Source organism: Rhinoderma darwinii, chromosome 2, assembly GCF_050947455.1.
Source record: "Rhinoderma darwinii isolate aRhiDar2 chromosome 2, aRhiDar2.hap1, whole genome shotgun sequence".
In the NCBI taxonomy this organism is placed as follows: Eukaryota; Metazoa; Chordata; class Amphibia; order Anura; family Rhinodermatidae; genus Rhinoderma; species Rhinoderma darwinii.
In genome coordinates, this window is record NC_134688.1 from 222,148,744 (window position 1) to 222,171,166 (window position 22,423).

The window sequence follows — 22,423 nt, forward strand, 5'->3', positions numbered from 1 at the left end:
TATCCCCTATACATGTCTTTTGCTCTATTTTGCGCCTTCAGGACCAGACACCGTTTAGCCATTTTTAGCACGTGTTAGTTAAATGGCTATAACTTTTTTATTTGTTGGGCTAACAACGTGATTTTTGCGATGTTTTTTCCGTAGATAATGCAGGTTTAATTTTTTATCGTTTTTATACACACCTTTTTTGCTATTTTAGAATTTTTATTCATAAAGTTTGAAAATAATAGTAAAAAAGTAAGCTTTTTTACATTTCAGCAATTTTTTTTTGGGTAATAACATAGTTTTACCCTAAAATAGACCTTTTATTTGTGATCGTCATTGTCTACCGTAAATTTGTATATATTACATGTCTATATTAGGGTAATTGGGTCAGCGCTAGCGTTACAACAATGATTGGCGGGGGGGGGGAACGTTTTTTTTTGGCGTGGGTATTTTATGTGTATTTATTATTTACATTTTTTTTGCACTTTACTTTATTCTTTTTTTATTACTATGGTCTGTCCCCCAAAGGTCAAAGAAGACCTTTGGGGAACTTTATATATATTTTTTCTTTATTTTACACCAGGCTTTTCCCCTGTAACTGGGGCTGCACAGCAGCCCCAGTTACAGGGGAAATCAGCCCTCTCATAGTGACGATTGTCACTAATAGGGCTGTGCTGGGTCTAGTAAGACCCAGCAACAGTCTGTCACTAACGGCACCCGGCGATCATGTGACCAGACACATGATCACCGGGAGGAATAGAGACAGCGCCGCTGCTGCTGTCTCTATTCCTGTACACAGCGCGCATTCAGCGCTGTGTACAAGTGATCAGAGAAGACAGAAGCAGCGAAAGCTGCTTCTATCCTCTCCTCAGGGTCCCCGGCAGTCACTGACAGCCGGAGACCCGACATTCAGCTGCCCGATCGCGCGGGCAGCAAGTTAAAACCCGAGCCGTAGAAAGTCTATGGCTCGGGTTTTAAGGACCCTGACCGCTGGCCGTAAAAATACAGCCAGCGGTCGGGAACCAGTTAATGGCAGAGCGGGGAGATACCTCCCTGCTCTGCCGTAGTGTTCAGTGGCGTCCCGCTGTAGCAGCCATAGCGGCTGCTAGCGGAGCCTCCGGCCATGGTGGGGGCCCGTGCCGGCGGGCGACACGGGCCCCCTCATGCCGCGGGCCCCGTAGCAGCCGCTACTGCTGCTACGGCGGTAGTTACGCCACTGGGTTCCCGCAATTTGCTGTAACTGTGCGGAATGCATAAAGAATTTCTTCAAAGCAATCCACATATGTTTTGATTATTATTTTTTTTATTTATTTACCCCATTATTACACCACCTTATTATGCCATGATGTACTCCGCTCAGCTTACATATGCACCAACATTATAAATTAAAATGAGGGTATGTTCACACGACAGCGTCCGTAACGGCTGAAATTACGGGGATGTTTCCGCCTGAAAACATCCCCGTAATTTCAGCCGTAACGGCATGTGCAGGCGCTTGAACGCCGCGTCCATTACGGACGTAATTGGCGCTGCTAATCATTGGAGTCAATGAATAACGGCTCCAATTACGCCCAAAGAAGTGACAGGTCACTTCTTTGACGCGGGCGTCTATTTACGTGCCGTCATTTGACAGCGGTGCGTAAATATACGCCTCGTGTGAACAGACAAACGTCAGCCCATTGCTTTCAACGCTATCGAGGCGCTTTTTTCGGACGTAATTCGGGGCAAAAACGCCCGAATTACGTCAGTAATTAGTGCGTGTGAACATACCCTAAGGGCATGACCACACGTGGCGGATTTCCTCCGCAACTGTCCGCATCAATGCCGCACAGAATCTGCGTTGCAGATTCTGCTGCGGATCTGCACAAAATGTGCAGTAAATTGATGCGGACTAGCTGCTGCGGACTGCGGTAAAAGTACTTCCCTTCTCCCTATCAGTGCAGGATAGAGAGAAGGGACAGCACTTTCCCTTGTGAAAGTCAAAGAAATTCATACTTACCGGCCGTTGTCTTGGTGACGCGTCCCTCTTTCGGCATCCAGCCCGACCTCCCTGGATGACGCGGCAGTCCATGTGACCGCTGCAGCCTGTGCTTGGCCTGTGATTGGCTGCAGCCGTCACTTAGACTGAAACGTCATCCTGGGAGGCCGGACTGGAGACAGAAGCAGGGAGTTCTCGGTAAGTAGGAACTTATATTTTTTTACAGGTTGCTGTATATTGGGATCGGTAGTCACTGTCCCGGGTGCAGAAACAGTTACTGCCGATCGCTTAACTCTTTCAGCACCCTGGACAGTGACTATTTACAGACGTCTCCTAGCAACGCTCCCGTCATTACGGGAGCCCCATTGACTTCCTCAGTCTGGCTGTAGACCTAGAAATACATAGGTCCAGCCAGAATGAAGAAATGTCAAGTTAAAAAAGCAAGACGCATCCGCAGCACACATAACATGTGCATGACAGCTGCGGACTTCATTGCGGAAATTAGAATCTCCATTGAAGTCAATGGAGAAATTCCGCCATGAGTCCGCCACTGCTCCGCAACAGACAGAGCATGCTGCGGACACCAAATTCCGCTCCGCAGCCTATGCTCCGCAGCGGAATTTTACGCATCGTCTAAACGAACACTGCTAAATTAAAGTGGAAGTCAATGGACAAACGGCTCCGCTGCGGATTAACGCTGCGGAGTGTCCGCAGCGGAATTTAAGTGAAATTCCGCCACGTGTGAACCCAGCCTAACAGTAAAACCCCACAAAAAACTATAAACAAGCGAAATCTGCACTCCAAAATCCAAATGGCGCTCCTTCCATTGGGAACTCTGCAGTGTGCCCAATCAGCAGTTTATGTCCACATACAGTGGTGCCTGAAAGTTTGTGAACCCATCAGAATTTTCTATATTTCTGCATAAATTATACCTAAAACTCCATCAGACTTTCACACAAGTCTTAAAAGTAGATAAAGAGAGCTACATCAAACAAAGTAGTCAAAAATATGAGACTTGGTAATTTATTTATTGTGGAAAATGATCCAATATCACATATCTGTTTTATTGAAAATGTGAAAAATGAAGGCTAAACTTAAAAACTTCCTAATGTCTTAAAGAAAATAAAAGGATGTTTAAAAATTGATGTTGGTGTTTTTCATAAATAAACAATGAATGTATCGACCAAAATTTACCACGAAGGGCCTGTTCAAATTGTCTTCCGTATGGGCTTTCTGTTAATCTGTTTCTTCAGGGGAACAGTTGAATGGAAAGACTAAGGGTAAGGCTGGATTCACACGAGCATGTTCGGTCGTAAAGGACGGAACGTATTTCGGCCGCAAGTCCCGGACCGAACACACTGCAGGGAGTCGGGCTCCTAGCATCATAGTTATGTACGACGCTAGGAGTCCCTGCCTCTCAGTGGAACTACTGTCCCGTACTGAAAACATGATTACAGTATGGGACAGTTGTCCTGCAGCGAGGCAGGGACTCCTAGCATCGTACATAACTATGATGCTAGTAGCCCGGCTCCCTGCAGTCTGTTCGGTCCGGGACTTGCGGCCGAAATATGTTCCGTCCTTTACGGAACGAACATGCTCGTGTGAACCCAGCCTAAGGCCACACAGTGTGGCCACGTTGCGTTTATGTTGCATTTTTAAACTGCAGCAAGTCATTTTTAATAGAAGTCAATGGTGAAATTTTTGTTATGGACAGACTGCTGCTATTATATTACAATGTGTTTTTTGTGCGGTTAAACACATCTCCATAATGTTCGACGGCATGCAGTTAATGACCGCGCTGCCAATGTTGTTGTCGAACTGCTTGCATTTTTGCTAACAGTTCTGCAATGCATTGTAATTAACTATATACAGGAAGCGCCTAACAAACTTCAACACCAGTGAAAACTATGTCCATAAACTGTGTGTGTAAAAAAACGCAACAGAACTTCAGCATTACAGAGGCAAAAGATGCATGCAGTTGACCGCATGCGGTTTTCAAACGCAACAATACCGCAAAAAAAACACATCAACGACGCACCGTGTGGCCTTACCCTTACGGAAAGTATAGTTTCCGTTTGTATTACCATTGATTTCAATGGTATTTCTTTGTTTCAGTTTGCCTCCGTTCCGCTAGGTTTACGTTTTTTTTCAAGGAAACGATAGCGTAATGTGCTGAGCTATTGTTTCTGTGAAAAAAATGGCAACCTAGCGGAATGGAGGCAAACTGAAACAAACTGAAACAGAAAAATAACATTGAAATCAATGGTAATGCAAACGGAAACTATACGTTTGTCTTTCCTTTCATCTGTTCTTCTGATGAAACAGATGAACGGAAAGCCCAAACAGAAGGCAAACGCTAATGTGAACAGGTCCTAACAGAATGTACAATGGCTTACATTTACTAATGCTGTCTAATAATTTGATAGCATAAACTCAGACCATGTAGGCACAAAATGCTCCAAATGTATCACAGCGGAGCATGTTGTATAATAATTTTGGCGGATCTTGCATGACCTGTTAAACACTTTTCTCTTCGTTATATCACTTTTGATTTGTGCCAGAATTTTGTTGCAGTTTTTTTGGTGCATCTGTTGTGTACATTGGCGCGTTTAATGTTTTTTGACACTTTTTATACTTGGACACAGTAGTAAATGTGCCCCACATATATAAGTAAATGCATTTCAAAGCTATAACCACATAAAGTGATACATGTCAGATTTGAAAAAAATGTGGCTTTGTCAGGAAGGTTAAAACTGGCTTCAACACAAGGGGTTAACAATATTTATTATTTTTTATTTACATAATATTGACATATATACTAGTTAATACATTTATGGAGTCCATAAAGATTCATGGTGGAACGCTCCAAAAAAACATAGTGCCAGAATCAATGTAAATACAACATATAAACTGGACCAAGCAGTGGATGCGATGAATTCTATATTTTCTCTGCATAATATTCTGTCACATATTGACCAAAGCGAACATGTGGAGTAATTCTGTTAACTGTTCTTTCTACAGAGTCTGGAACATCAGCTTGGAAATATTCTTAAAAGTAGTCTCGATCAATGTCCTACTATTCCTTCCCAGCTCAAGCTGCTGGAGGTTTTTGAAGGTGTCACCAGAAGAGATGTTGTTAAGGTAAAAGTCTATTCCCTTTACCATTGGGGGATGTGCTGAGTACTTTGATATTATTTATGCCATTATTCTGCAATCAGTTCCACTGTTTAGGTATACTGCAGTTTATAGCTTCACTCTTTCCAAATGTAAGTTCCAGCCGCCGACATACCATATGCGCAATGGAGCCCAGTAGGTAACCTAAACAGAGATTCCTTCTGTCTATTAGATGTAACGGACTGAGCTAGTGAATTGCATGATCACAATTAATAATAGATTGTTAGAGAGATGTAAGGGGGTGGGGCGGCTATATGTGATGAGTTATTGGAGAGCAATATTGTTGTTGCACAGGGGCGTCTGCTGTCTTTGTCTGACATTTGAATTGATAATTGTGTGGTATCTGCAAGTATTGATTAGTATATTAAAGTCCTGAAAATGTATACATGTTCAGATTGATTTAGATTGTCAGCTCAGATGAACAGGTTTCTGCCATTTCAACCTTCCAGTGTTATATTTTTTATAATTGCTGTATTATACTGTAAAGTATTCATATTGTGTGTTTTCTTAAATACAATACACTTAATTTTTTTTATCTATTTAAAATTCTTTTTATTTTTTATATTTTTCAGGAATATTTAAAGGATAAAGATCATTACTTACGTAATATGTTTCTGGAAGAACTAAGCCAGGTCAAGGACATGTACCAAGCAATAGCATCAAATCCTCCTTTGCATGTGAACATGACACCCACCATCAGTAAAGTCTTCTGGATAAAGGGACTTCGAGCAAGGATCTCGGTAATTATTTATATGCTGCTTTGATAACTATTTATTCCATTGCATGCAATATAACAATCTTGGGCGGCGCTATATTCCTATAACTACATTCATTGTTCCTGTCTATTCATATCTCTACATGAGCATACATGGCACGATTTTATGTTTATTATCACATTAACAATTTTCCAACTTGCTGGTGATTAGTTAACTCTTCAGTTTAACTAAAAAATTTAGGAAAAAATTTGACCACGACAACAACAGAGACATAAAGTATAGTATTTAACTTCTGTCATGGTCTATGTACGGCCATCTCTTGTAAAGCAAGTTGCTTTAGTCCAGTGAATCCTAACTTTTTTTTTTATTATGATGGAAACTGTTTTCCCATCTGAGGAACTTCACCTATCATGGATCAGTCAATACTATCACAATGACATCAGGCATAAAGAACCATTCACAGACAACACACTGCTCAGTTACTCCTATACTACTGTATAACATAACATAACATTGGTCCGAGTTTACCACAATGTGTATTTACTGTATGTTAGCACCCTCAGATTGTCAATGTGGGGGCAAAGAAAGCATTTAATGGCTCAGACTTGTTTAATATGTTGTCTATCCTATGCCAAGCATCTTTGAATGAGCTGAAGATCAACACACAGTTGAGCTTTTTGCTAGGGAACACTGGACTGGAATCCAGGGAACCCTGGTTGAGAAACATGTCCCAAGGCATATAATCATTGTCGTGTTTCATATGTGTCAGTTGAATATTGTGTTTAATCAAATAAGACTAACTTCTATAATACATTAACAAATGTCTTTCTTTCTTGAGGATCCTATGGTAAAATTGAGGACAGTGTCACCTTTAACTCTTGAAGGAGACAAGGGCTGGGAACTAAGACACCTCTATACTGAACTGTCAGATGAACTGGAAAGGTACATATGCTCTTACAAAATGTCACCACAAATCTTGACATATAGAGTCACTGCTGCTTATTATTGTCTCTACATTGACTGTTCATTTATTACATGCCTTTTGTAAGGAACACCATCCACTTTTCTCACTTTTATGTAATTTTGTTCATAGCACAGACTTTACTATAGCGATACCTAACAGGCACATTTTACTACATAATTAAAGAAAAGGTAAAATGTGTCATGTATAAAATACCTGCTGTTTGTCCCATATGTTCACCACTGTACTATCTTACTTTTTGTTTTATCATTACTTCTATAAATATGAAAGGTTTGAGAACAGACTAATGACTTCTTGGCTCTCAGAAGTGAACAAAGAACTGAGTGACTCATTAAAGCTCCCATTGCTTGTAAGTATGACGTCTTAAGAAACCACTGCTATTTATTAGCTATTTGCTCATACATCTGTTTATCTAATGGTAACTCTTTTAATATGTTATCCAAAAATATTCAGATTTTCTTAAAATCTGATTTTAACTGACCAAACCTTAAATAAGTGGTCTCTTCATGATGACTTTCATATACTCTTATAGGACTATAAAAAGGATTGTTCTAGGGAGCTAACCCCTTTAAATATATTTAAAATATATATATTTTTTTTTTTGTATTCCAGAAATCTTCTGCTTCAAGCCATGAACGAGTGGAGTATCTGTACACAATAGAGATCAACCTTAACTCTGATCTGCTGGTCTATCTACGTGAAGAAGAGTACTTTTTAAAACCTCCATTCAAACTGAAGGTAGAGAATATTGATCATATTTTTGGTGTCTTTAAAGGAGGAAGCCACCCATTGGTGTCCACCTGTCATTTTATCCAGCTATAGGAAACAGCAGAAAATATAGTGCACTAAAGCTGCACAGATTACAGTTGGGCGAACCCGCCAATTGTATTGGGATCAGTTGATATTATGATGTGTATAAGGGAATCCTGACAACCCAATGGTAAATGTTGCATTTCAACATGCCAGATCTTTGTCCCTGCAGGAGAAGGAGGTTTCTGACAGCAACTTATTTCCCTTTCTAATTAAACATTCTCGCTTGCTCACGTGCATGGTTATGGATGTTTTGGGAAATATAGCTGTTATAAATCAGCAGTCGGTCAAAAGATGTTAATGAAGTCGTTCAAGTCTTCCTTTGGTATCTTTAACATTCTACCCTCGGCTAACCTAATAGCAGCAGCAACCCTACTCACTCTACAGTATTAGCTTCCACTCAAAATGTCTATTTTCTAAATAGCATAAATAAGATTAGATTAAGGGGGGATTCACACGAGCGTGTATTCGGTCCGTGTGGGCCTCGTGGTTTTCACGCGGCACGCATGGACCAATACAAGTCTATGGGGCAGTACAGACAGTCCGTGCTTTTTGCGCAGCGTTTGTCTGCTGCGCAAAAAGCGCGACAGGTTCAATAACTCTGCGTATTTCGCGCATTACGCACCCATTGAAGTCAATGGGTGCGTGAAAACCACGCAGGTTGCACGGAAGCACTTCCCTGCGAACCGACTGACACAGCGCACCAGCTGTCAAAAGGATGAATGTAAACAGAAAAGCACCACGTGCTTTTCTGTTTCCGAACATCCAAACGGAGTGTCTTTGCGATGAGCGAAGCCGAACAAGCGAACCGAACTTCACCGGGTTCAGCCGAACTCGTTTTGGCCGAACCCGGCAAAAAAATTATCGGTACGCTACGTCAGGAGATAGTCACTGTCCATGGTGCTGAAAGAGTTAAACTGTTTCAGCACCATGGACAGTGACTTCCGATCCCAATATACATGAACCTGTAGAAAAAAAAACGAAGTTCTGACTTACCGATAACTCCCGGCGTCTTCCTCCAGTCTGACCTCCCAGGATGACAATTCAGTCCAAGTGACAGCTCCAGCCAATCACAGGCCAAGCACAGGCTGCAGCGGTCACATGGACTGGCGCGTCATCCAGGGAGGTGGGGCCCGATGTCGAGAGGCGCGTCACCAAGGACGCGTCACCAAGGACGCGTCACCAAGGCCGCGTCACCAAGGCAACGGCCGGGAAGTTCTCGGTAAGTACGAACTTTTTCTTTTTTTTCAACAGGTTTTTTGATATTGTGTTCGGCATTCACTGTCGAGGATGCTGAAAGAGCTAGCTCTTTCAGCACCTTGGACAGTGACGGGCGTCGACTAGCCTTATCTCTATGATGGCGGCTGCGCGAAAATCACGCAGCCGCGCATCAGGCACGGATGACACACGCAGCTTTCAAATGGTTTTTGCGCACGCAAAACGCAGCGTTGTTTGTGCGCGCAAAAACGCAACGTTCGTCTGTATCTGCCCTAACATTTATATTTGTATAGAACAAGTCAGACTCCATGTATTCATCTGTTGTGATGCACACCTTGTTAAGGATCCTTCTAATTATGTTCCCTCGCTAACAGTTTTTTCCCCTAAAATAAAAAAAAAATGTTGAAAATAGTTTTGGTTAATAATATTCTACCATTTGGGCCCCCTGCACATGGGACGGAAATGCTACGGATTTTGAGTGCGGATTACAGTACCAGCCAAGTGGATGAGATTTGAACAAATCTCATTCACGTGCTGTGGAACATTTTCCGCACATATATCAGAGAATGCTGCGGTTTTAAAAATCTGCATCTTGCTCATTCTGTTTCGATTATTCACAGCGGATTTCACTTTATTCAATGCAGAAGAGGTGAAATCCGTAGTGAATCCTCACCAAAATTTGCACCAACCTCCACACATAGCACTTCTGAATTTTGCCACGTATTTATTGCGGAAAAATCTGCAACAAAGCACACACTTGTAGATTTAGATGTAGGTTTTGTTTTGGTTTTTTTCTGCAGCGAATCTGCATATTCACTGCAACATTTGTGGCATTTCAATCCCTTGTGCAGGGGGCCTTAGTGAATAAAACTCTTATGTAGATCTATGTGTATCCATGATAACAGACTACAAATGTATTCTGTGTGTAGTATGATTCTTCAGTCATGTGATACTTTTCTTCCATCTGACATTTTCTTCTTGGTAACCTACAGATGGTAGAAGGAAGGGAGTAACACATGAAAACCAGGCGAGGATTTAGAGGGGGGCAAGCTGGGTGCCCCCTAATTTTTTTTTTATTCTCTGTTTCATACATAGCTTAAGATTTTTCTTTTTTTTTTAGCTACCAGAATCAGATGGATGTCTTATCAGCCATGTGAATAACAACAGGTTTAAAGTGCTTTGTACTCGTTTGGAAATGGTGGCATCCAAATACAATGAAGTTGTAAAAACAATCTCTTACCACCAGAGGGCACTGTTTGAGAAGAAATTATTGAAGATTTCTGAGGTATATTGTACAGTCCATGGTACTAACCACAACAAATATTTTATGTCAAATAAATCTGTTGGCTTGAGCACAGATCTATAGAATATGTGGCTCTCCAGTGGGCTGAAAGGGTTTCTTATCAGCTGAACAGTTACATGTTCATAACTTACAATTTTTTGGGAGGTTTTTAGAATTTATAGTACTCGAGGCAAACAATCATCACTTTAAGGTCTGAAATGTATGACCTTTTGCACATTCATTTCCCGTTTACTGTTCTATAAGTGGATACATTTCAAAGTCATTGCCTTTTTCCCAGCAGATTTTGAGAGATGGAATGAACGTGTTCACTTGGAGCATGGTCGAGAGCATGGATTATACTGAACTCGCTACTTCCTACATTTGTGAAGACCTCTATAACAACTTCAGTATTGTTACCAATAATTACAAAGCCATTAGTGAGCTCACTGCAGCTTGGTGCACAGCAAATCTTGATATTTTCACGTGCCGGGAATCCCAAAGGAGCTATTCTATCACTGAATTAATGACAGAGCAAAAGTATGTCACCTTTATACACACAATATTGATGTATTTTATATCGTACTTATGTAATAATTGACTATAGTTCCAGTGAAATCATGACTGTATTGATAAATCACCAACCAGAGGTAGATAAGTTACATAGTTTTACATAAAAGCTTGTTGAGATAAAAAGTGAACCACTTCATTGTTAGCTCCTGATCTGGACCACGAACCAGCACTAGTTAAAGGTGAGCCCCTTTTTCACTTCACTCATTTGTGTACTGCTTGAGTATTTAGTCTGCCCCCTGTGCCAACATTGTCTGTTCTACAGAGCTGTACAAATATGCTCACTCACATCGTCCGCCCTCATTGCACTGGTAAGCTGTTTTCCCTCTCTAAAGACACATATACTTGTGCAGTAATCGGTAACACATAGAGGTACATGTGGCTTAAGGGTATGTCCACACGGCCTATTTTCGACCGTTTTTCGGGCCGTCAACGCCCGAAAAACGGTCGAAAAATCGGAAGCAGAACGCCTCCAAACATCTGCCCATTGATTTCAAAGGGAAAACGGTGTTCTGTTCCAACGGAGCGTTTTTCGCTGCATTTATTGATGCCTAAAAAAACGGCCACGAAAAAGAAGTGCAGGACACTTCTTGGGACGTTTTTGGATCCGTTTTCCATAGACTCTATTGAAAAAAGCTCCAAAAACGGCCGTAAAAAACGCAGCGAAAAACGCAGCGAAAATCGCATGTGGCACAAAAAACGTCTGAAAATTAGGAGCTGTTTTCTCTTGAAAACAGCTCCGTATTTTGAGACGTTTTTGAATCTGTGTGCGAAGGGTATGTTCACACGGCAGCCTCCGTTATGGCTAAAATGACTCAGTCAATGGAAAACGGCTCCAATTACGTCTCAAGAAGTGACAGGCACTTCTTTGACGCGGGCGTCTTTTTTACGCGCTGTCTTTTGACAGCGGCGCGTAAAAAAATGACGGTTGGCACAGAACATCGTAAAGCCCATTCAAATGAATGGGCAGATGTTTGCCGACGCTTTGGTGCTGTATTTTCGGACTTAATTTGAGGTTAAAACGCCCGAATTACGTCCGTAAATAGGGTGTGTGAACCCAGCCTTTTACTGTACCACGGCATGCAACGCATAATCCATCACATGACGTACTATGAAAGTATTCTCCCTTAAAAGCATTACTTCAATTCAATATCTCTCACATACGGCACCCTAGGGAGCATCATATGTCGGCACACAAAGCTCCCGCTGCGCTGTAGCAAAGAACTAAAAGGCAGTAGAATGCAACTAACTGGTGGTTGTCAATGGGTAGGTCTTGTGCTGGAGGGATCCCTAAGTGTAGCTAGTGTATGGTGTGTGTACCTAGCAGCAGCATTCTACTGACATTTGAAAGTATTTTGAAGGGTTACATTTATGTAAATTATACATTTGATATTTTGTTGATGAATAACCTTTTTTTTTTGTCTTGTGGCTTTTAGGAAAATTGAACATGAGCTGAAAGCTTTACTTGTTCCTGACGGACACAAGATTCACAACCTTGTGCAGCAGTGTTTTGCAGCTTGTGGTATTAGTGAAGCATCACCTGCATGGCAGGAATTCATTATGCACATTGATGCTATAGTTCTGCAAGGTCTAAAGAAAACGACTATATCCAGCCTGGCTGCCCTGCTAAATACACTGCTGGATTACCATGTAAGAAGAGTTAACAGGTTATTTTTTTGTGCCCCTCACACAAGTCACTTATTTAAATGTATTTCTTGCTACTCAGCACTTTTAAGTCTAACAAACGTCCGGCACTGCTACTTCGCGTTAAAGGAAGATACAGTACATACCAGTGAGGTTGATCATAGTGCTTGCATTAGGGTAAAAAAATAACTTTTATTCCACCCCGTCGAATGCTAATTAGGTTGGAGAGTCTGCCGAACTAGGAAGTGTCCTTCATCTAGCACTCCAACCACTCCCTTCCCCTCTGTAGTTGACTGACGGTTCTGCTTGTATGACGATGAAGAAAATTAGAGCCGTCAGTCAACTGCAGAGGGGTGGGAAGTGGTTGGAGCGCTAGATGAAGGACACTTCCTAGTTCGGCGGACTCTCTAACCTAATTAGCATTTGGCGCGGCTGCATAAAAGTTATATTTTAACCTGATGCAAGCCCCGTGATCCACCTCACTGGTATGTACATCTTTCTTTACCCTATCGCTAACTAGCGGGGACAGCCGTTTGTTAGTCTAAAATGTGCTGACAGACTCCCTTTAATTATTTCCATTTTAAATGCATATGTTAAAGGGGTTTTCTAGGACTTATATTATCAGCCTATCCTTATTCTATGCCATCAATATTTTATCTGTTCAGGTTTGACTCTTGTCAACCCTATCGTTCAGCTAAATGAAGGAGCCACGGTGATCCAGCAAGCGCTGCGTCCCCTTCATTGTTAACCCAGGCACAGTGTCATACATACATTTGAGGCTGTGCGATGTACAATGGGACTGAGCTTCAGTAAACTGCAATACCATGAATAGCCACGACCGTATGTACAGCACTGTCCTTAGGTAAATAAAGTAGGGGACTCCGTTCAGCTGATAAGCGGGGTTGCCAGGAGTAGGACCCCCACCGCTCAAATATTTATGGCCTCTCCTAAAAATTAGGCAATCCTTAAAGTTGGAAAACCCCTTTAAAGATGCTTTTGAAATGGCATCTGTGTTATCGACAGATCAAGCATTGATTCACCATTGATGTTGTACAGTATAGATAAATCTGCTTCAAATGTGAATATTAGCATGTAATGAATGAGGAATTCTCTCAATGACCACCAGACTAGTCAGATATCACAACATGGGAAATATAAAGGTGCATGTGATTTATTACTGAATAATTTTGTGCCTAAAGTTTTCTTTTTCTTCCACAGTATGTACCTGCTCTGAGTATTGACGTTGAACTGATAAATGGTGAAGTTGCCTTTAATCCACCTTTAGATAAGAGCACTTCTGATATGAGTGTAATGGAAAATATAGAGGAATGGCTTAAAATGTTTCTCTTTAGAGGGTCGCATATAAAAGGACTTTCTTCCACAGTCAAGGTAAAGAAAAACGACAGAGAAAAGATGCAGTGAAGACCACATTCAGATGTGTATTAAGTGGCATGAATGGGATTATTTTGTTTGGGAAAAGTTTCCTTGCTTTATCTGATCCCATAGGGAGTCATATTATATTACTGCTATCTGATTGTTGCCTAACCTTTATGCAAGTAGATTATTTAACATAATATAAATTCCCCTCACAATCATTTTCAATTATAGTGTTCTACCAAGTGGGTGTGCCAAATATTATGTGTGTAGACCTTGTTTACAACAAGAACTATAATCACAATTGTGTTGTAATTAAAACTTATTAACTTTATATAAATTTCAATATAGTCAAAGTAAACCATGGTTGTATTTCAGGGAGGATATCAAGAGTATGTGTCAGAGGATGATGATGTTTTGGAGTTAGTTGGACACATCCTGCAGCAGGTGGAGAAAGGTGTCATTGAGAGTCAGGTGAGCAAAATGTCTTCTGGACAAATGTAATCATGTCAATATTACTTCATTATTTGTAGCACTAGATGGCAGTATTGCTCCATGAATTGAACCTCTTTCTGGACTACTGAAGATAGTTAAAAGGGCAAGCTAACAATCCTGATATGCTTATCCATTTATGATATTCACCAAAATAATAATGGATTCTGGTACATTATCTAAATTGTGTATCCCCTTACAGTAAACTAATGCTGAAGCTCTAAATGCTTGGTGGGATTCATTGGTGGGTAAGCCGTCGTTTATGGATGTAATTCTGCTAAAACCTTGTCAATACTTCTTTATGGCAGATATTAAAGGGGTTAGCTGGGGACCAAAAAGTATTAGTGTACTCACTGCAGTATGTGAGTATGCTCGCTAATATACATTCCGGTCCCCCGTCACGCTGATTTTGAGATTTTCATAGATTGTTATAGCGCTGATGGGGGACCTGTTGTCTAGTTGCACAGCCTTCTTTGATGACTATACGAATCTTTGACATGTGACACCGACTCTGCTTTACTGTATGTACTCGCTGGACTACTGCTACTGCTCATCCCCACGTAACCCCTTTAGAGGCTATGTAAACATTTTAAGGCATTTTTTATTTTTATAAATCAATGTTTTATTGTATTTTAAACATAGATGCAGTGGCGGATTAAGTAGACCATAGGCCTTGGGCTGTTACCCATACTTGGGACCCCTTTCTGCACCATCGCCCTGCAGCACCGTAACTATTGTTAACACTACCTTTTTATGCAAGCATTAACAAATGGGTGTTCCGATTCCCCTTGTCACAGGGCTGTGTCCCCACATACTGACAGTATCACACTGTGCAGGGACAAATCCTCCTGACAAGAGGAATTGTCTATCAGTCCTGGACTGCACAAAGACTTTTTGTTAAATACAAGGATTTCCTATACTGAACATGTCAGGAGAGGTGACAAATTCTCTATAAATCTAGTGACTCACAGGTGACGATTTCTCAGATTCTAGTAGTTTTTTTTTCCTCTTTTCTTCTCCATCTGGTCCAGACTTCATGACTTCTCCTGACCATGACCCATTTCTGCAGAATTTGCCACTCAGATGTCTTTGGCTCCTCACTTTTCCAACATTTCCACACCTATAAACAAAAATAAAATGATCATGGTGCCACACACTGTGCCCCTAAATATAATAGCACCAAACTCTGCACCCCTGAATATAATAATACCATACACTGTAAAGTAAAGCACCACATACACACAGCCCCCTGTACATAGCGCCACACACAGCCCCCTGTAGATAGCGTCACACACACCCTCCCTGTAGATATCACACATCCCCCTATAGCTAGTAGCATACACATCCCCCTGTAGAGAGCGTTACACACAGCTCCTATAGATAGCTCCATACAGCCCCCCTGTAGAGAGCACCACACGGCCCTCCCCCTCTTGTAAATAGCGCCACACACATACCCCTGTGGATAGCGCCACACAGCCCTCCCCCTTGTATATAGTACTACACAGCCCACCCTCCCTTGTATATAGTGCTACACAGCCAGGGGCGTAGCTAAAGGCTCATGGGCCTCGATGCAAAAGTTCTTATTGGGCCCCCCCCCCGCAAACTTCTCATGGTTGACGGTCCGCAGCTTTCAGTTGCATCGCTGGGTCTCCTAAGTCACCCAACAATGCAGCACTAGCAGCCAGGGACGTCACTAAGGACTTAAAATGTCAGGGAAAATAGCCCCAATACATATGTGTCCACCCAAAAAAATGTGTGTGTGTGTATAGGAGACAGCATAGCATATCTATAGCACTACGACCCTATAAACGATGGATAGGATTAGATACATTGGCTCAGCAGACAGTATCATACATGATAGGATTAGATACAGTGGCCCAGCAGACAGTATCACACATGATAGGGTTAGATACAGTGGCTCAGCAGACAGTATCATACATGATAGGATCTAATAAGGCCCAGCAGACAGTTTCACACATGATGGGATTAGATACACAGCTCAGCAGACAGTATCACACGTTATAGTATTAGATACAGTGACTCAGCAGTCCGTATCACACATGATGGGATTAGATACAGTAGCTCAGCAGACAGTATCACACATGATAGGATTAGATACAGTGGCTCAGCAGACAGTATCACACATGATTGGATTAGATATAGGGCCCAGCTTGCTGACATTGCGGCTCCAGCGCTGGACCCAGGAAAGGTAAGAATAATAATTGTTTTGCTTCTTTATGTGTTACTAATTATTTTTGTGTTTTTATGTTTTTTTACAAGTTCGGTTGTTGGACTACTTCGGATTCGAGGACTACTTCAATCACAGCGTTTTTTTATTCTCAATAAGATGGTTAATGGGGGTTGTGTGTGTTTTTTTATTTCAATAAAATATTTTTTCTATGTGCTTGTATTTTTTTAAACTTTATTATTACCGCCTTAGTAATGGCCGCTGGCTGATTGACAACCTCCATTACTTAATGTTAGCAGGTGCAGAGGCTAACACTAACCCCCATTATTACCCCGGTACCCATCGCCACCAGGTGTACTGGGAAGAGCCGCGTATGAACCAGTACCCGACCATCTGTAGTGACGGTCTGGCACCGGGGCGACCGCAGGCTGGTAGTATTAGGCTGGGATAGGCCAAAAACAGTGGCTCTTCCCACCCTGGTAATGCTGCCTGCTGCTGTGTTGTATCTGGCAGGTTATGAAAATTGGGGGGGACCCCACATCGATCTTTCCAATTATTATTATTATTATTTTTTTTAAATGACGTGGGGTCCCCCCCATTTTTCCTAACCAGTCAGATACAATAAAGCAGCAGCAGCCTAGCATTACCAGGGTGGGAAGGGCCACTGTTTCTGGCCTTTCCCAGCCTGATAATACCAGCCTGCGGCCACCCCATTGCCCGACCATCACTACAGATGTTCAAGTACTGGATCGTACCCGGCTCTTCCCAGCACCCCTGGTGGCGGTGGGTATCGGAGTAATAAAGGGGGTTAGTGTTAGCCTCTGCACTGTCTAACACTAAGCCCCGCCATAGCAATGGATGCTGTCAATCAGCCGGCGGCAATTACTAAGGCGGTAGTAATATAGTTTAAAAAAAAACCACATAGACATAGAAAAAATATTTTATTGAAATAAAAAAAAAACACAGAACCCTCATTAACAATTTTATTGATAATAAAAAAAAGCCGTTATCAATGTAGTCCTGGAATCCGACGTAGTCCAACGACCGAACCTGTAAGAAAACACACAAAAAACGATTAGTAACACATGTGTTAGGCTTAGATACAGGACCCATGTGTGATACTGTCTGTGGGACTCTGTATCTAAGTCTACCACAGGGTAGGCTTAGATACAGGGTCCAGCAGACAGTAATCTTATACAGTATAAGAGTACTGTGTGCTGGGGCCCTGTATCTAAACCTAGCGTGTGGTAGGCTTAAATACAGGGCCCATCAGACAGGATCACACATGGGCCATGTATCTAAGCCTACCTTGTGATTGGCTTAGATACAGGGCCCAGCAGACAGCATCATACAATCTGTGATCCTGTCTCATGGGCCCTCTAAGCCTGCTACATCGTAGGCTTAAAGGGGTTGTCCAGTCCCTAAACATTGATGGCCTATCCCCGGGAGCACGCCAATCAGCTGTTTTGAAGGGGTCGCAGCAGTCATACGAGAGCGGCTTCCCCTCCATTTCCCTTACTTGCTCAGACTGTGAGTCACCGACACGGATTCACAGTGTGAGCAAGTGACCGGAATGAAGTGACCGGAATGGAGGGGAAGCAGCTCTCGTACGAGTGCTATGGCCCCTTCAAAACAGCTGATTGGCCGGCTCCCGGGAATCGGACCCCGCCAATTAGCTTCAGCAGACAGGGATATTAATCTTACCCTCCTCTTCAGCCGCGGCGGAAGTTCTGTCCTGACTCTATCCAGGCTCACGATGTTGTGCGCGGCGCATAGTGTTGTGATGTCATGCGCTGCGTAGTGACGTCAGGACCTCCGCTGCACTCCGGAACCAGGAAGGTAAGTACTGTCAGTTACTATAGTAACAGGGGCCCGCAGCCGGAGTTAGTATAGTAACTTTTTATTGATGTGTTGTGGGGGGGGCTGTGGGCCCCCCTGGCTTCGGGACCCGGTCGCAACTGTGACCGCTGTGACCCCTATAGCTACGCCACTGTACACAGCCCTCCCCTTTGTACATAGTGTCACACAGCGCTCCCCCCTTGTATATAGTGTCACAGAGCGCTCACCCCCTTTGTATATAGGGCCACACAGCGCTCCCCGCCTTGCATATAGGGCCACACAGCACACTCCCCGTTTTTGTATATAGGGCCACACAGCGCTTCCCCCTTGTATATAGGGCCACGCAGCGCTTCCCCCCTCGTATATAGTGTCACACAGCGCTCCCCCCTTGTATATAGTGTCACAGAGCGCTCACCCCCTTTGTATATAGTGCACACAGCGCTCCCCCCTTTGTATATAGTGCCACACAGCAATCCCCTCCCCCCTTGTATATAGGGCCACAAAGCACTCCCCCCTTGTATACAGTGTCACGGAGCACTCCCCCCTTGTATATAGTGTCACACAGCAATCCCCTCCCCCCTTGTATATAGGGCCACACAGCACTCCCCCCTTGTATACAGTGTCACGGAGCACTCCCCCCTTGTATATAGTGTCACGGAGCACTCCCCCCCCTTGTATATAGGGCCACATAGCACACACCCCTTGTATATAGTATACCCCTTGTATATAGGTGGATGCGTGATATCGCGTCCCGCAGCGCTGAGCACGGATGCACCTCGGACGTGAAAAACTGCAGTTTTTCATGTCCGAGATGCGCAGTGTTCGTATGAATCAGGCCTTAGGTGTAGAGAGCAAACACAGCAGGCAAACACTCACTGATGTATTTCAGGACACCCAGGAAAGTTTCACAAGATTTCCAAGGTGGGACAATGTAAAAAGAAATTTAAAGATGTGAACTCCAAAAAACTAAGAAGCTATCATAAAAACATTATACTTTAGATAAAACAATGCGCTTTAGGTCAATTAAATTATCTGCTATTTAATGCATTATAGTTACATAGTTACATAGTTGATAAGGCTGAAAAAAGGCACAGGTCAATCAAATCCAAAATATGTCACTTAAATCTAAATTAACTTTAGTTTTTTTTAACTAAAAATAGGAGGGCTTTGCAATTAATTATTATATTTTAAATACCCTCCCTTCCTCCCACCAGTGCCCGCTGACCTGAGCGCTGCTGCATGTGAACATTGCAGTGGCGCTCAGTTCCGTACATACAGTGAAGGAAATAAGTATTTGATCCCTTGCTGATTTTGTATGTTTGCCCACTGTCAAAGACATGAACAGTCTAGAATTTTTAGGCTAAGTTAATTTTACCAGTGAGAGATAGATTCTATTAAAAAAAAACTGAAAATAACATTGTCAAAATTATATATATTTATTTGCATTGTGCACAGAGAAATAAGTATTTGATCCCTTTGGCACACAAGACTTAATACCTTGGTGGCAAAACCCTTGTTGGCAAGCACAGCAGTCAGACGTTTTTTGTAGTTGATGATGAGGTTTGCACACATGTTAGATGGAATTTTGGCCCACTCCTCTTTGCAGATCATCTGTAAATCATTAAGATTTTGAGGCTGTTGCTTGGCAACTCGGATCTTCAGCTCCCTCCATAAGTTTTCGATGGGATTAAGGTCTGGAGACTGGCTTCTTTTTGAGCCACTCCTTTGTTGCCTTGGCTGTATGTTTCGGGTCATTGTCGTGCTGGAAGACCCAGCCACGAGCCATTTTTAATGTCCTGGGGGAGGGAAGGAGGTTGTCACTCAGGATTTGACGGTACATGGCTCCATCCATTCTTCCATTGATGCGGTGAAGTAGTCTTGTGCCCTTAGCAGAGAAACACCCCCAAAACATAATGTTTCCACCTCCATGCTTGACAGTGGGGACGGTGTTCTTTGGGTCATAGGCAGCATTTCTCTTCCTCCAAACACGGCGAGTTGAGTTAATGCCAAAGAGCTCACTTTTAGTCTCATCTGACCACAGCACCTTCTCCCAATCACTCTCAGAATCATCCAGATGTTCATTTGCAAACTTCAGATGGGCCTGTACATGTGCCTTCTTGAGCAGGGGGACCTTGTGGGCACTGCAGGATTTTAATCCATTACGGCGTAATGTGTTACCAATGGTTTTCTTGGTGACTGTGGTCCCAGCTGCCTTGAGATCATTAACAAGTACCCCTGTGTAGTTTTCGGCTGAGCTCTCACCTTCCTCAGGATCAAGGATACCCCACGAGGTGAGATTTTGCATGGAGCCCCAGATCGATGTCGATTGACAGTCATTTTGTATGTCTTCCATTTTCTTACTATTGCACCAACAGTTGTCTCCTTCTCACCCAGCATCTTACTTATGGTTTTGTAGCCCATTCCAGCCTTGTGCAGGTCTATGATCTTGTCCCTGACATCCTTAGAAAGCTCTTTGGTCTTGCCCATGTTGTAGAGGTTAGAGTCAGACTGATTAATTGAGTCTTTGGACAGGAGTCTTTTATACAGGTGACCATTTAAGACAGCTGTCTTTAATGCAGGCACCAAATTGATTTGGAGCGTGTAACTGGTCTGGAGGAGGCTGAACTCTTAATGGTTAGTAGGGGATCAAATACTTATTTCTCTGTGCACAATGCAAATAAATATATATAATTTTGACTATGTGATTTTCAGTTTTTAAAAAAAATATAATCTATCTCTCACTGGACAAATTAACCTAGCGTAAAAATTCTAGACTGTTCATGTCTTTGACAGTGGGCAAACTTACAAAATCAGCAAGGGATCAAATACTTATTTCCTTCACTGTAAACCCCCTTCTCACACAATGTTCTCTGTGCAATGTTCTCGACACCCATACATTGCGTATATCCCTGCTTTAGCAATGCCACATCCCATACATTGCACAGAAAGTGGGGGGATGTATGGACCTGAGCGCTGCTGCAATGTTGACATGCAGTGGCACTGTAGGAAGGGAGGATGTTTTTTTAAAGCAATTAATTGCAAAGCTCTATTATTCACAATTTTTTTTTTTTTTACCAAGGTCTTGGAGGAGTCGCCATGGGAGTCGCTGTTATCCCTTACCTGGAAAACCTCCTGGTAAAGTGCCGCCTCCAGAAAGGACAATTTTCACAGTCACAATATCACTCTGATAATTGAAATGGAAGAAAATGTATGGATATGCAGGAGAGCGCTGCTGGTAAGAAACAATTAACAATGGTAGATTCCTTGATTTATTTAATATAGGCAACACGTTTTGACACAGGACGTGTGTCTTCGTCAGGCCTAGGAAACTTCCTTGGCCTGACAAAGACACACGTCATGTGTCGAAACGCGTTGCCTATATTAAATAAATCAAGGAATCTACCATTGTTAATTGTTTCTTACTAGCAGCGCTCTCCTGCATATCCATACATTTTCTTCCATTTCAATTATCCGTATTGCAGTACCACGTTTACGCTACCGGTATCTGGATTGGGAAACTGCAGCTGTTTTTAAATCTATACATACTTACATCAGTGTTGTACCTGACTTGTACAAACTTTAAAGGTGAGCTTAATCACCTCTCCTTGCAATTGCAATTATCCACCAGGTTTATCTTGCACCATGTGGCACTGTGTACTCTTTTTTTCCCCTTAGGTTTCACAATATCACTCTGAACACGTTAAAAAGTGCAGTTTTTGGCCTCCACAAAGTCTAGGATACTTGATAGCAGGAGGAGACATCCTTGCAGATCAACTTTCTGGAATTGAGGGCAATCTTCCTGGCCTTTTCCCATTGGCCTCTTCGTCTTTAGGGCCGTCTGGTCAGAATCCAGATTGACAACTCCACGGTGGTTGCCTATCTGAGACACCAAGGTGGCACCAGGTGTTGAGTGGCTTGGTGAGAGTCCTTTTGGATCCTACTATGGGCGAGTGCCACATACCTTCGTTGTTAGTGGTCCATATACCAGGAGTGGGCAACTGGGGCGCAGATTTTGGAAGTCGAGAAAGACTGAATCCAAGAGAGTGGTCTCTTTACCCATAAGTATTTAATCAGCTTTCCAAAAAGTGGGGCATGCGAACACGGATCTCTTTGCGTCTCGTATCAGCCACAAGGTTCCAACCTACACCACGACCAGGGCGCGGGATCCCGAGGC

General features: G+C 42.6%; 1 protein-coding gene across 1 annotated transcript in view; it reads left to right on the forward strand.

The window, feature by feature from the left end:
- LOC142741794 (uncharacterized) overlaps window positions 1–22,423 on the forward strand; it is a 659,023-nt gene that overhangs the window by 71,191 nt on the left and 565,409 nt on the right. The window contains exons 12-21 of the mRNA XM_075851126.1: window positions 4,985–5,104; window positions 5,710–5,877; window positions 6,692–6,795; window positions 7,106–7,184; window positions 7,448–7,573; window positions 9,984–10,148; window positions 10,447–10,682; window positions 12,149–12,362; window positions 13,575–13,745; window positions 14,109–14,204. Coding sequence (XP_075707241.1) covers window positions 4,985–5,104; window positions 5,710–5,877; window positions 6,692–6,795; window positions 7,106–7,184; window positions 7,448–7,573; window positions 9,984–10,148; window positions 10,447–10,682; window positions 12,149–12,362; window positions 13,575–13,745; window positions 14,109–14,204 — 1,479 coding nt within the window. The remainder of the gene's footprint in view (window positions 1–4,984; window positions 5,105–5,709; window positions 5,878–6,691; window positions 6,796–7,105; window positions 7,185–7,447; window positions 7,574–9,983; window positions 10,149–10,446; window positions 10,683–12,148; window positions 12,363–13,574; window positions 13,746–14,108; window positions 14,205–22,423) is intronic.